The sequence below is a fragment of the Erigeron canadensis genome, chromosome 5 (assembly GCF_010389155.1).
Source record: "Erigeron canadensis isolate Cc75 chromosome 5, C_canadensis_v1, whole genome shotgun sequence".
NCBI lineage: Eukaryota > Viridiplantae > Streptophyta > Magnoliopsida > Asterales > Asteraceae > Erigeron > Erigeron canadensis.
The window spans coordinates 1,957,136-1,972,490 of NC_057765.1; the positions used below are offsets into that span (position 1 = coordinate 1,957,136).

Consider the following 15,355-nt stretch of genomic DNA (forward strand, 5'->3'; position numbering starts at 1 on the left):
CTATGAGGTATAAGTTTAACGAAAGTCATGTTAAGTTAGCTTAAAGTTAATGTTATGATAATTTCTTTAAATATATATATACATATTATTGAAGAAAAATCTAATGGATTAAAAGATCACAAAACAAGCAAAGTATATGTATAAACTAACATGAAGATTAGCCATAAAGTACAACTTATATATAACATCGAGAGTAGGTTTTGAACATTTAGACCTAAGTAATTAAATTTGAGAAAACACAAATAATTTGATGGAAAACATATTAATTACAAGTTCCTAAAAGAAAGATAAAAAGAAGAATTGTTCGATCTTTTGATTAGGCAAAAAATAAAACATGGTTTTTAGATTTGAATGATCAGGTGTTATGCATCCATTTATTTAGGATTTCAAAAGGGTTCAAACTTATTTTCTTTTCTAAAATCAATATCATCGTATATCTTTGATTGATAATAAAGAAAAGAAAGAATTAGATAAAGAAAAATCACCCTTGTTATGAATGATGAGATGAATTCTAGCTAGGGTTTTTGTATAGCAATCACTCTAGAGAGAGTGTTGTTGATGATTTTTATTTGTATGTGATAAAATGTGCTTTGCACGTGTTTTTGTTTTTATATCCCCCAATTTTTTTTGACATCCATCCTTACTCACAGGGGAATGGAAATGTTTTCTTTACATTTTATAAAGAATCAATATCAGAGAAAGAGAAAGAGAATGGAAAAATGAGCATTTGTTTCCATTTCTTTAGTGAAACAAACAAAGGAGTTTATTCTCTTTCTTTTTCCTTCCTTTCCATTCACATGTACCAAACATGCCCTTAGTTTGATTTAAATCGAAATACAAAATTTTATCACAACTAAACATTTCTAGGTATGTAAACCATGAACAAAATTCAAGCAAATGGATACAAAAATCAAAGCAAATGGAACATGTTTGATATGTCTCAATTTATACGTTTTTTCCTCATACAATTTGGACGTTTTAGACATGTTTGATAGCCGTTTATACATGTTTTGTGATGCTTTATGGTATTTGCTAGTGATTTCAGGTCTAAAGCAAGTTTACGCTCACAAATGGTAGAAAACGACTAAAAAAGGGTCCATATGCACTAACGGATGAGTGTTGATGAAGAATGAAGCTGAAAAGCCGACTCCAAACCAAACTAGCGGCGCTAGCTGGCTGGCTAGCGGCACGAGTTGCTGAACCAAGTCCAGTAGCGCCACGAAATTCAGTCCTAGCGGCACGAGTTTCAATGTCCGTTGATCAGAATTGTTTAAAAATGCTCCTAGCGGCGCGAGAAAGGGTTCTAGCGGCGCGAGATCGAGCTGACATCACCATTTTCTCTCTCTTGGGGTATAAATACCATCCACCATTCCACCCTAACCCTAGTCTTGGACACTTTAGCTCACACACTTTCTTTCCAGCCGATTTTCAAGGGTTTTTCACTACTCCAACATCATTTGAAGACTTGAAGATTAATTTTAGCTATTGTTACTCATGGTAGCTCGATTGTAACCTCGATTTGGATTTGTTCTCTATATTTGGTACATTATGTCTTCCTTTTTATTTGAATCTTTAGCTCTTTTTACTATGAGTAGCTAAATCTTTATACATCTATGGAGATGAAGTGAAACAATTAGTCATGGTTGCATAATATTTTGAATTCAAGTTGGTTTTACTTAACATTTTGTCAAGATCTTAATGAAGTGATTTCTTCTACTTAAATTTGTGTTTTTGGTGATATTTGTGTTCTTCGATAGTGGTACTAGTTGAATGCAAGTATTATTTTAGTTGTTTGTCTATGAACAACTTTTGCTAGGTCATGGTATGATAGTAAAAAATACAAGTTTAATAGAAATTACTTTGTTAAGTGGATTTTACGGTTGGTGGTACCACGTTTCTTTCACAACGATAAAATTGTTATTTAAATAATCAAGCGAACTAGTTAGTTCAAGGAATTGTAATAGGGTTGGTGGTACCACTTGTTGCAAGAAATTGAGTTGATTAGGTGATTGAGTAGATTTTACAAACGTAGTGCACCCGTTTGTGTTTTTGACTTGTCACGATTATTATCACCAACATTATTGAATTTTGAGCTTAAACCATATGCAACCTAGACTTCTTGTGGAGCGGATTCGACATAGATGGCTTTTTAATTATTGTTTACACTAAAACCATTTTCGATTAATTCTTCGGAATTACTAATTTGCCAAACTAACTTTTCTAAACGCAAAGTGACAATTTGGTCACAAACCAAACTTTCTCTTGATTTACATTTTTACAGCCTTAAGTACAACATTCAGTCCTTGTGTTCGATCCTGGTCTTACCAATTAACTATATTACATACGAACGGGTACACTGCCCGTAAGTGTGTGGTAGTCAGTAAGCGGTAGATCTTGTTATAAATTATTAAACTCGATTTCATACATCAAGTTTTTGGCACCAATGCCGGGGACTGATTTGACGTACTTGTGGTTGAGATTCTGTGAATCGACCCTTTTTCGTGCTTAGCACGGGAAAGTTACTTGCTTTGTTTTATTTTTAATTTGCTTCATTGTACCTCAGGTGCTATTAAGGTTTTCGTTTGTTGTGTTGTGTTCGCAGATTATTTTCAGGTAGTGGATGAGCGCTCAAGCTTCTGGGAAACCGTTAGTGAAGGCCACATCTAACCCTGACAAACTCAAAAAGCACACCAAGCCATAAACATCACAACCGTCATCATCCGCACCAATTTACATAGATACCACTCCTAGACCCAAACCCAACCATATACTTCACGAGACTTATTACGAGTCGAGAAGCACCGAGTGGGGTTACTATTCCGAAAAAGAAGAACCAATTTCCGATAAAACACCTACTACACCCGAATCACCGAAGCCGGACGTCAACATGGCCGGACAACAAAATAATCCACCCGTTCTTTTTCACACTAGAATCGAGGACCTTCCTCGAACCATACCAACTTCTCGCCAATCGGTCGTCCTTTCTCCCGAAATTGACACTTTCACGGTAAAAGGCAACCATTTGCAAATGGTTAAGGACTTTTGTTTTGACGGGAAAAACAAAAGGGATCCTCATGAGCATCTCGACAAGTATGAGATGATTTGTAATTTATTCAACTATGGAGAAAATCAAAGCAACAATGTCAAGATGAAGCTTTTTCCTATGTCTCTCACGGGTGAGGCTCATAAATGGTTAAAGGGGCTAGTACCGAATAGTTTGACTACTTAGGAGGCGGTTAGAGAAGCTTTGATTGAAAGGTTCTTTCCGGCTAATAGGGAAAGAGAGCTTAGACTTGTTATTCGTTCTTTTAGGCAAGACGAGGATGAATCCATTGTTGAGGCTTGGCTAAGAATGAATGATCTTTTATGGGAATGCCCCGGGCATGGGGTGAGTGATACCGAGATTGTGGGTATATTCATGGATGGTATGAATAGGGAGAATTTTGAGAAAATGGTCATGACTTGTGGGGGTAGTATTACTTATAAGACTTCAAGTGAGCTTTGGAAAATGTTTGAGGATATGGCAAAAGCTCAAGTTACTAGGTCCCCGAGTAGAGATAGGAGGTCAAGAAAAGTGGTAGCTCGGGTAAATGGAGGTGAAACATCCGAGGTAGTTCCTGAAATTCAGAAACTTTCAAACCGAATGGATGAAACGTTCTCTATGGTGGAGAAAAACTTTGGAGGACTAGAGCGAGATGTGAAGATAATGGCCGGGGGATGTATTCCTTGTGGAGGACCACACCATGCCGATGAATGTGATTCGGTAGTTAATGAAGATGTGAATTTTATTCAAAACCAACGTCAAGGCCAATATCAACCTCTATTTCAACGTGGTGGCAATTATCAAGGCCGTCACCAAGGTAATTCTTCAAACTCTTCTAATTTCTATTCTAACAATCGTGGTGGAAATTTTCAAAATAGGTGGCAAAAGGAGAATAATCATGGTACACCTCAACAACAACCACCACCATCACCCCCAAAGAAAGATGATAATGGGGAGGAAGGATCACCTCTCATGGCCATGATGGCCAAGTTCCTAGATAAGCAAGAAAAGAGGGAGGAGGCTCAAGAGAAGCGAAATGCTTCAATGGAGAACTATTCAAAGCTTTTGAATGATAAGATTGAAGGCTTGCATGGCAAGATAGATGTGAGAAATTGCAACAATCATGCCTTGATATCCAATTTGGAAAAGAGAATTGATAGATTGAGCAACCAACAAAGGCAACCGGGTACTCTTCCAGGCAATACTCAACAAAACCCGAGCCAAAACCAAGGAGGTTCATGGAGAAATGGAGATGACAAGTACAAAGGACCCCAACACCGGAATGAAGCCGTAAATGCCATATCTACACGGTCCAGGAAGGTAGTTTCTTCTCCCATTGATAAATCTTGTGTTTCTAATGTTTCTCCACAGGTTGAGCAATTTGATGAAGAATTTGATGAAGAGGTGGAAATGGAGTCACCACCGGTGACTAATTCGGTTCCTAAGGCCACACCAATCAAAGAACCCGAAGTTAAGCCATATAAGCCAAAGATCCCTTTTCCTCAACGGTTGAGGAAGGAGAAGATTCAAGAACAATACAACAAGTTCTTTGACATGATTAAGTCGGTGATAATCAATGTGCCATTAGTGGATCTTATTTCGGGCATGCCCAATTATGCCAAGTTCATCAAAGAACTAGTGACGGACAAGAAGAAACTTGATGAAGCAAAGGCAACCTTTCTAAATGAAGAATGCTCGGCGGTTATCAAAAACAAGCTTCCACCCAAACTTTCGGATCCAGGGAGTTTCTTAATTGCTTGTTCATTTGGTAGAAAATTAACTTGTAAAGCTTTAGCAAGCATCAATTTGATGCCCTATTCCGTTTTTACCAAGCTTTCTTTGGGGCAACTAAGGCCTACCAAAATGAGCATCCGCCTTGCGGATCACTCTTTTCAATACCCATTGGGGGTGGCCGAAAAACTGCAAGTGCAAGTAGGCCAATTTGTCTTTTTAGTTGATTTTGTAATTTTGGAAATGGAGAAGGACACCAAGGTGCCTCTCATTTTGGGCCGACCATTTTTATATACCGCGGATGCTATCATTCGGGTAAAGGACAAGGAAATTTCCTTGGGTGTCGGGGAAGATCATATTGTGTTTAAAATTGAAAAAGCTTTGAAACATTCTTATTCTTCCGATGACACTTGTTTTAGAATTAATGTTATACATGATGCGGTCGAGTTGGAAAAATTGGAGCTTGTAGGAGTTGATGGTGAAGAAAGCGAGGAGAGAATGGCAAGCATTGGATAAGGAGATGTCACTAGTGACCAAGTCGAAGAGATGGAAGAGATTTTGGCACTAAGCATGGATGACACCCCATTGGAAGATAAGGGATTTGAAGAAATTGAGGTAATTCCAAGTGGCAAGTTACCCACCTCCATTGACAATCCTCCAAAGGATTTAGAACTAAAGCCATTGCCCGATCACTTGGAGTATGCATTCTTGGAAGGTACATCTCTACTTCCCGTTGTTATCTCCTCATCACTTCCGGGTGAGGAGAAGGCTAGACTCATGTCCATTCTAAAGGCCCATAAAAAGGCCTTTGCTTGGAAAACATCCGATATACCCGGGATAAGCCCCGATTTTTGCAAACACAAAATCAATTTAATTGAAAATGTGAAACCGGTAATTCAAAGGCAAAGAAAGCTTAATCCTAACATGAAGGATGTTGTGAAAAAAGAGATTGTTAAGCTACTTGATGTGGGTATAATTTTTTCAATATCGGATAGTCCATGGGTTAGCCCGGTACATTGTGTACCAAAGAAGGGAGGGATGACCGTAGTCACGAATGAGAAAAATGAATTGGTCCCAACTAGGACGGTCACCGGTTGGAGAGTTTGTATTGATTACCGAAAATTGAATGAGGCCACTAAAAAGGACCATTTTCCTTTACCCTTCATGGATCAAATGCTTGAAAGGTTGGCGGGTAATGAATTCTTTTGTTTTCTAGATGGTTTTTCCGGGTACTTCCAAATACCCATTGATCCTAATGATCAAGAGAAAACAACTTTCACTTGCCTTTTTGAACATATGCTTATAGCCGCATGCCTTTTGGTTTATGTAATGCACCGGGCACTTTTCAAAGATGCATGTTGGCAATTTTTCAAGATATGATTGAAACATCCATGGAGGTTTTCATGGATAATTTTTCGGTATTTGGTAACTCATTTGATAGTTGTTTGGCTAATTTGGACAAAATGCTTGCTAGATGTGAGAAAGCACACTTGGTGCTTCATTGGGAAAAATGTCATTTTATGGTCAAAGAGGGTATAGTTTTGGGTCACAAGGTGTCAAGGGCGGGACTTGAGGTTGACAAAGCCAAAATTGATGTCATGACTAAATTGCCTCCACCCACCAATGTGAAGTCGGTAAGAAGTTTTCTAGGTCATGCCGGGTTTTACCGGCGATTCATCAAAGATTTTTCAAAAATCACACGGCCTATGACTAGATTGTTGAAAAAGACGTTGATTTTGAGTTTAATGATGAATGTCTAAATGCTTTTTCTCTTTTGAAAGACAAATTGACAAATGCTCCGATAATGACGTCACCGAATTGGTCTTTACCCTTTGAACTTATGTGTGATGCTAGTGATTATGCTTTGGGGGCCGTTCTTGTCCAAAGGGATGAGAAGCACTTTCGTCCAATCTACTTTGCTAGCAAAACCCTAAACCCCGCCCAACAAAACTACACCGTAACTGAGAAGGAATTGTTGGCGGTGGTTTATGCCTTTGATAAGTTTAGACCTTACTTGGTATTGAATAAGACCATTGTGTTCACCGATCATTCGGCTTTGAAATACTTGTTCACGAAGCAAGATGCTAAACCTCGCTTGCTTAGATGGGTCTTGCTTTTGCAAGAATTTGATATTGAAATCAAAGACAATAGTGGGACTGAAAATGTTGCCGCCGACCACTTGAATAGGCTCGAAAATCCTCACCGTGAGGAGTTGAAGGAGCATGAAATTAATGATTCTTTTCCCGATGAGTTTTTGATGCAGGTGGAGGATGGAGAAGCACCATGGTATGCCGATATTGCTAACTATTTGTGCGCAGGAACTTTGCCCAAAGGATGGACTTCTCAACAAAGAAAGAAATTTTTCTCCGAAATCAAGCATTAATTTTGGGAAGATCCTTATTTGTTCAAAGTGTGTGCGGATGGTATGATAAGAAGATGCATTTGGGGTGGTGAGACTAGGAGAATTTTGGATGAATGCCACTATGGTCCTACCGGTGGGCATTATGGGCCATCGGTGACGGGAAAGAAAGTGTTTGATGCGAGCTTCTATTGGCCCACCATTTTCAAGGAGGCTCAAACGCTAGTGGAGACATGTGATGCATGTCAAAGGCAAGGAACTATCACGAGAAGAGATGAAATGCCCCAACAATCTATTCAAGTTTGTGAAGTTTTCGATGTATGGGGTATTGACTTCATGGGCCCGTTTCCACCATCCAACAAGTGTCTCTATATTTTGGTTGCGGTTGACTATGTCTCAAAGTGGGCTGAAGCAAAAGCCTTGCCTACCAATGATGGCAAGGTTGTGATTGATTTCTTGAAGGCTTTGTTTAGCCGATTCGGTATGCCAAGAGCTTTGATAAGTGACCAGGGCACTCATTTCGCCAACCACCAATTGGAGAAAGTTTTGAGGAGATATGGGGTCACACATCGGTTCTCAACTTCATATCACCCGCAAACTAGTGGGCAAGTTGAGAACACGAATCGTGCTTTAAAGAGAATATTGGAGAAGACCGTTGATGGAAACCCTAAATCATGGTCAAAGAAGTTAGATGATGCCCTATGGGCATTTCGAACCTCTTTCAAGACTCCTATCGGCACCACACCATACCGACTTCTTTATGGCAAGACTTGCCATTTGCCGGTAGAAATTGAGCACAAGGCGTATTGGGCCTTGAAGCAATGCAATATGGACTTGATCGAAGTCGGTGAAAATGGGATGTTACAACTCCATGAGTTAGACGAGCTTAGACATTGCCTACGACAATTCGTTGTTGTATAAAGAAAGAACAAAAGTTTGGCACGATAGGAAGCTCAAGAGAAAAGATTTCAAGGCGGGAGATAAGGTGTTGTTGTTTCTCTTGAAGTTCAAAATCCACCAACCCAAGATCACATCTAGGTGGAATGGCCCATTTGTTATCAAGCATGTATATCCCTCGGGATATGTGGAATTGTATCGAGAAAATGGAAGTTCGTTCATTGTTAATGGACAACGATTAAAACTCTTCCATAAGGAAGAGGTTGGAGAGGGAGCCTTGATCGAGGAGCTCCCACTTTTTGTTTAAAGAATGAGGTTTGATCGAGTCAAGCTAATGACTCGTTAATAAATAAAGCGCTTCTCGGGAGGCAACCCGTGAGTTTTATAATTTTTTGTTTATTTTCTTTATGTATTTTTGTTCTACTTTTGTGTTTCTATTGAGATTTACAGGTAACAAATGATTTTGGATGAACCGGCTTGTGATGTGTTAAAAGGTCAAAAATCTGACAATAGAAACTTGTGGCGCGAGGAGAGAAGCTCGTGGCGCTAGTTTTGGGGTCACGAGGTCAGAACATTTTGCTTGCAAACCTCGCGGCGCAAGGAAGGACCTAGCGGTGCGACTGGAACACAAAAAGGAGCTCGTGGCGCGAGTTTAGGGGACTCGAGGTCAGAAGTCTTGGCCTGAAGAGCTCGTGGCGCGAGGAAGGTTGGTCGCAGTGCTACTAGGTCCAAAACTGAATCTCGTGGGGCGATATTGGAAGCTAGCGGCGCGAGTTGAGGGGGTTCGAAGTCAGAAGTCTTGGCCTGAAGAACTCGTGGCGCGAGGCAGGTTGGTCGCGATGCTACTGGGTCTAAATTAGAGTCTCATGGCACGAGATTAGGAGCTAGCGGCGCGAGTTGAGGGGGTTCGAAGTCAGAACTTTGGCTACTAGGATCTAGCGGCGTGAGGCAGGTTGGTCGCGGCGCGACTGGGACATGAATAGAACCTAGCGGCGCGAGTTTGGGGCCTTGAGGTCAGAACTTTTGCTATAATAAAATCGCGGCGCGAGCCGCTCACCTCGTGGCGCGAGAGCGTAAGGTCCAGGTAAGTTTTTCCTTTCCTTATTTAATAAAAATCAATAATATAAATATATATAAAAAAAAAATTAGAACACCACAGGGACCGATCCTTTTACCCTCATTTTTCCCTCCTATTTTTCTTTTACCCCTTTCTTTTAATTTCTCCAAAACACACACACACACACACGATCCAATACACACACACCTAGGGGTTTATGATTCCCCTTCTCTTCTTCAAGATCTTCATTCCTTCTTCTCCATTCCATCATCATCATCATCATGTCAAGAGTAAGTATTCTCAATTTTTCTTTTAATTTTTTATTTCAATTTTATTAGGGTTTTAAGTAGTTCTTTAATTAGTTCTTTTGATTAATGATAGATTATAGTATAGTCATGTTTATATTATTATTTATTGTACTTAGAATCAACTAATTTTGAGATAATTTTTGAAAACCTAATTAGGGTTCTTAATAATTCAAATTGGGGTTTTAAGATTTAGTTAATTTTAAGTCTTGTAATTCAAATTTGTTATTATATTGTTGTTTAAGAGTTAATTCCCACCAGAAAAAAAAAATTCGAACAGACTAGCGACGCGAGCTAGGGTACTAGCGGCGCGAGGTCTGTTCTGTTTGCCCGTTTTCGTCGTTTCTTCGCCGTAGCTTTTCGTTATCGCTTCCAAGTTGTCTCATTTTACTTATTTAGTATGTTTTTGGTTGTTTTTACACAGACAACAGGTTGTTGAGAGGTATGAGGGCAACATTTGGCCCCAAGGTTATCAGTTCGATTATGTGGATGAACGCTACAATGCTCCTTCTCAGAAACCAAGCAGCGTAATCAGGACATTGAGAACACTAACCCACCCTTGGCTTAAGTTCCCGAACACTTCAAAAGGGGAACGGCAAGCCTACTTGAATAAGTTGTGTGAGATTCAAAACTTTGATCTGGTCTCCCCTAGGACCATAGATTGGCAAATGATTAGGGAAGCGGGTCTCATGGATTACTTTGAACAAAGAATGTTAACTGAGTTTTGGTCTGAACAAAGGGATGAGATGGTGCGGATACCGATGTGGAAGAGAATCTTTGAATTGAGGAAAACAGTTGTTAAAGAGTGGTGCCAGGAGTTTTATTCTACACTTCAAGTACAAGACCTACCTATTGATGAATTTTTAGAGGATCGGGTGATCCACTTTCGGTTGGGGGGTAGGCAGCGCCACTGTACCGTTGTTGAGTTTGGATATCTATGTGGAATGTTCGAGGTTGAGGAAATTGAGGATGGCTCGGTATATCCGTTTGTGGACAGGAGTTCATTTCATACTTCTTCCTTTGATGATAACATGCCATTTGACTCTTATTGGTTTAGTATTTCGGGGAACGAAAAGTTTTATTCTGGGGTGAGTAAGGTGTCGGACATTCGGTCCAAGAGATTGAAGATTCTTCATAAGATGATCACCTACTCATTCGTCCATAGGGGAAATGCTACTGATAAGGTCACTGTTGATGATTTATGGTTGCTTAGATAGTTTGAGGAGCTCCTCACTTCTGGTTGGTTTTGTTGTGCTCCATATATTTTGGTAGACACATGTATAGGTGTAAGGAGCATAGGTATTTATGTGGTCATTTTGTAACCAAGATGGTGGAGAGGCTTGGTTGTGATACCCCCGAAGGTCGGTCAGAGGTTACGCTTAGAATGGAGACCACTCTTTTGGACGTCAAGGAGATGAAAAAGGTAAAAGTGATAAGAACCACTAACCCGAGTGATTTACACTCAGATGGGGAGCAGGAGCCGCCTGCACATAGACCGAGGATGGACTCGCCACCTAGGGAGCAGCATCCACCTCCTAACCTTTATCCTTCTTATGATTTTGCAGATTGGGGGACTAAGATCGATCAGATATTGATGGAGCAGAGGCAGATGCGAGATACTCAAGATATGCTAGTTGATGGTACAAGGACGATGTGGAGCCAGGTGACTCGCTTGGGTTACCAGAACGAGTATTGGAAACCTTATATTGACCATATGATTCGGCCAAAGACTCCACCTCCACCACCGCCTACTCAGGACTTTAGTCCTCCTTCCATCTTCATGCCTGCCAGCACTACTTTTGGGTTTTTCTGTCCACACCCTGGTCAACCCACTCCGCAGCAGCAACCCGGTTGGGTGGGCCCGATTCGAGCACGACAGGCACTAGTGGGACAGCAGGGGACGCTCCGGATATTCCCCAGTTTGGCACGTATAGACATACGAGTGGGGAGCTCTACTCGGGGCATGCTTTTGACTTTTACAGGGGTATCTTTGGTGAGCCAGCCGATCCTAATGCTGGTGATGGTGTCCCTTCTTCTCATGACATGGAGGAGAATTGATTCACTCTCTCTTCTTTCTATTTTCTGAAACTTATTAGACATTTGAACTTTAATTTCTTTCAATTGGGTTGTAATTCCGCCATGTTGGCGATGAGACACTAGTTTGTTTGTTTCTTGTACTTTATTTTATTTTGAACTCTGTTGTTGGATATTTGGTTTTTCTTTTTGTTATTGGTGTTATCAGGGGATTGTTTCAAGTTAGCAACTTGTTTTGTTTCGAGATTGCTTTTGGAATTTATGGAACAAACAAGCGGGCATGTTGCCCACTTAATTTTGGCAGTCAACCGTGCTATGAAAAATTCATGGTTTCACCCAGAGGTTTTTCATTTCTTTTCCTTTCTACATTTTGCATTTTTCCCCTTTTCCCATTATTCGCCTTAGTTATCAGTCCATTGAGGACAATGTACAACCTAAGTGTGGGGAGGGGGATGGTAAATTGGAAAAAATGAAAATTTATTTTGAAGTTTCCTTCCTTTATTAGCATTTTGGTTATGTTTTTAAATTTTTGAGGCTATAGGTTTTGTGCAAAGACTAAAAATGAAGTTAATATAAGATTTTGCTAATCTAGGATAGAACTTGAGATTGTTTACCTTTAGCTTTCCTTTTCTAGTGCTTTTGGCAGTTCATCATTCCAAGGGGTCATAGGCTTGCTCCGAACTTCAATATAATCTAGGTTGCTCGCTAATTGTACCTTAATGATAAATCAAATGTGAATAATAGCTTCACTAGATGATGTATTGGTAGGCACCGCTTGAGGTTTTCCGTTTGAATTTTGCGAATTGTGCGCATTAAGTGCTTGAAATGTGTTTAAATATACTTGTGGTAATTTGACTTAACATATGGTTTGCACACCGGATGTCCGGTCCTTAATTCTTATGTTATAGGTTGTAGCTCTAGTCATTATGTTGGGTCTTCATATCGGGGTGTCTGGGGTGCTTCGGCATCAAATGGGTGGCACATGCGGGAACACGCACAAAACATTTTTCAATAGTCTAATGCTAATGTGGGCTTTGAGTTTTGAACAAGTAGGTCCTTGGGGTGACTTCGTCTTACCTAGCTCACCTAAAGCTTCCAACTTGGGATGAGTTGTCCGAAAATTCGCTACACGGGTCTCATAGAAACTCACGGGTATTAAATTATAAAACCTTTTGTTCTCGTATGTGTTAGTATTTAGAGCATGGCCTTTGGATATGCAACCCAACCTTGAGTTCTGGTGTATGTCTCTTAACGATACTCACGTATCCGTAGTGAACCGCTGGCCGAACGCTTAAAGTACACTTTCGTATAATCACCTAATATGTGGATAGAGTTGTAATTCTAGACCGTAGGAGTATGTTTTGTCAAGAGACTCATAAGTATAACGTAATGAAAACCTTATGGAAAACCAATGGCGTGAGTGTTTAAGTGGACGAATATACCAATAGTCATTGTGGAATATTGCTTATGTTGCTAATAATAATTGTGATGCTTGCTAGTGGATTATAAGCTTAGTAAGAGCGAGCTTAAGGCAAATTGGAATGATAGAAATGTTAAAAGAGGTGAACACAAGCATATGGAGGATTCTAATTGTAACCGAAAGATGGTTTTTCTTTAGATTAGTAGAATTTTCTAATTTCGTCTAAAACTTTGCTCATTATTTTTTAAATGCATTTGCTTTTGGTATTCAACACCGCTTGGTTGGAAACTTCCCATTTAACTATAGATTGTTTTATAAAATTTTGTTGTGTTTTGTTTGAGTTTTGAGGTTTGTTTAAGTGCATACTTGCTTGAGGACAAGCAAGGTTTAAGTATGGGGAGGTTTGATATGTCTCAATTTATACGTTTTTTCCTCATACAATTTGGACATTTTAGACACGTTTGATAGCCGTTTATACATATTTTGTGGTGCTTTATGGTATTTGCTAGTGATTTCAGGTCTAAAGCAAGTTTATCGCTCACAAATGGTAGAAAACGACTAAAAAAGGGTCCATATGCACTAACGGATGAGTGTTGATGAAGAATAAAGCTGAAAAGCCGACTCCAGACCAAACTAGCGGTGCTAGCTGGCTGGCTAGCGGCACGAGTTGCTGAACCAAGTCTAGTAGCGGCGCTAGCTGGCTGGCTAGCGGCACGAGTTGCTGAACCAAGTCCAGTAGCGCCACGAAATTCAGTCCTAGCGGCACGAGTTTCAATTTTCATTGATCAGAATTGTTTAAAAATGCTCCTAGCGGCGCGAGAAAGGGTTCTAACGGCGCGAGATCGAGCTGACATCACCATTTTCTCTCTCTTGGGGTATAAATACCATCCGCCATTCCACCCTAACCCTAGTCTTGGACACTTTAGCTCACACACTTTCTTTCCAGCCGATTTTCAAGGTTTTCAAGGTTTTTCACTACTCCAACATCATTTGAAGACTTGAAGATTAATTTTAGCTATTGTTACTCATTGTAGCTCGATTGTAACCTCGATTTGGATTTGTTCTCTATATTTGGTACATTATGTCTTCCTTTTTATTTGAATCTTTAGCTCTTTTTACTATGAGTAGCTAAATCTTTATACATCTATGGAGATGAAGTGAAACAATTAGTCATGGTTGCATAATATTTTGAATTCAAGTTGGTTTTACTTAACATTTTGTCAAGATCTTAATGAAGTGATTTCTTCTACTTAAATTTGTGTTCTTGGTGATATTTGTGTTTTTCGATAGTGGTACTAGTTGAATGCAAGTATTATTTTAGTTGTTTGTCTATGAACAACTTTTGCTAGGTCATGGTATGATAGTAAAAAATACAAGTTTAATAGAAATTACTTTGTTAAGTGGATTTTACGGTTGGTGGTACCACTTTTCTTTCACAACGATAAAATTGTTATTTAAATAATCAAGCGAACTAGTTAGTTCAAGGAATTGTAATAGGGTTGGTAGTACCACTTGTTGCAAGAAATTGAGTTGATTAGGTGATTGGGTAGATTTTACAAACGTAGTGCACCCGTTTGTGTTTTTGACTTGTCACGATTATTATCACCAACATTATTGAATTTTGAGCTTAAACCATATGCAACCTAGACTTCTTGTGGAGCGGATTCGACATAGATGACTTTTTAATTATTGTTTACACTAAAACCATTTTCGATTAATTCTTCGGAATTACTAACTTGTTTTAATTTCCGCAAACTAACTTTTCTAAACGCAAAGTGACAATTCGGTCACAAACCAAACTTTCTCTTGATTTACATTTTTACAGCCTTAAGTACAACATTCAGTCCTTGTGTTCGATCCTGGTCTTACCAATTAACTATATTACATATGAACGGGTACACTGCCCGTAAGTGTGTGGTAATCAATAAGCGGTAGATCTTGTTATAAATTATTAAACTTGATTTCACACATCAATGTTCCTAACATCAAAGCAATATCCATCTTGGTTCCCTTTTTTCCAAGGTACCAAAAAATCATTGAAGCCATGCACTCAAGCTGCAGAAAAAAATATACCAAACCAACTCTTTTAATCCTTGAATCATTCGACATATCTGAAAGGTGAAACGTGGTGCACATCCCTTTTTTCCAAGGTACCAAAAAATCACTAAAGCCATGCACTAGTTCACATTCATATCAAGTATATAAATAAAAAAAACGCAACAATATTACAACAAGTAATTATATATTATAACAATCCTAATTTAAACTAAATACAGTAGCAGCTTGGTTACAATTTAAACAGCTTAGTTGGCTTTTCATGGGCTTCTTTGGGCTTTGTATCCAGCAACATATATCTACTATTAATTAATTATTCTAATCTATCAAAACAACCTACGTGGCTTCCCCAGAAAAAATTGTTTCTAGCTTAATGTGATTTGATATATATCAACAAAATACACGTATCTCTCTTTCTCTCCCTCCCATAAAATTGTTTCTATTTCACCATATC

The 15,355-nt window shown here is 39.2% G+C and overlaps 1 protein-coding gene across 1 annotated transcript; it reads left to right on the top strand.

The window, feature by feature from the left end:
* Positions 1-2,887: 2,887 nt before the first annotated feature.
* LOC122599488 lies at positions 2,888-5,290 on the top strand. Its single transcript, XM_043772008.1, has 2 exons — positions 2,888-3,192; positions 3,313-5,290. The coding sequence occupies exons 1-2, from the start codon at positions 2,888-2,890 to the stop codon at positions 5,288-5,290; spliced, it is 2,283 nt and encodes a 760-aa protein (XP_043627943.1).
* The last annotated feature ends 10,065 nt before the right edge of the window (positions 5,291-15,355 follow it).

Excerpts from the sequence above, each read along its gene's own strand:
- LOC122599488 (XM_043772008.1), top strand. The coding sequence starts at position 2,888 with ATGGCCGGACAACAAAATAATCCACCCGTTCTTTTTCACACTAGAATC. Across the intron at positions 3,193-3,312 it reads ACGGGTGAGGCTCATAAATG|GCAAGACGAGGATGAATCCA; the intron begins GTTAAAGGGGCT and ends TCGTTCTTTTAG.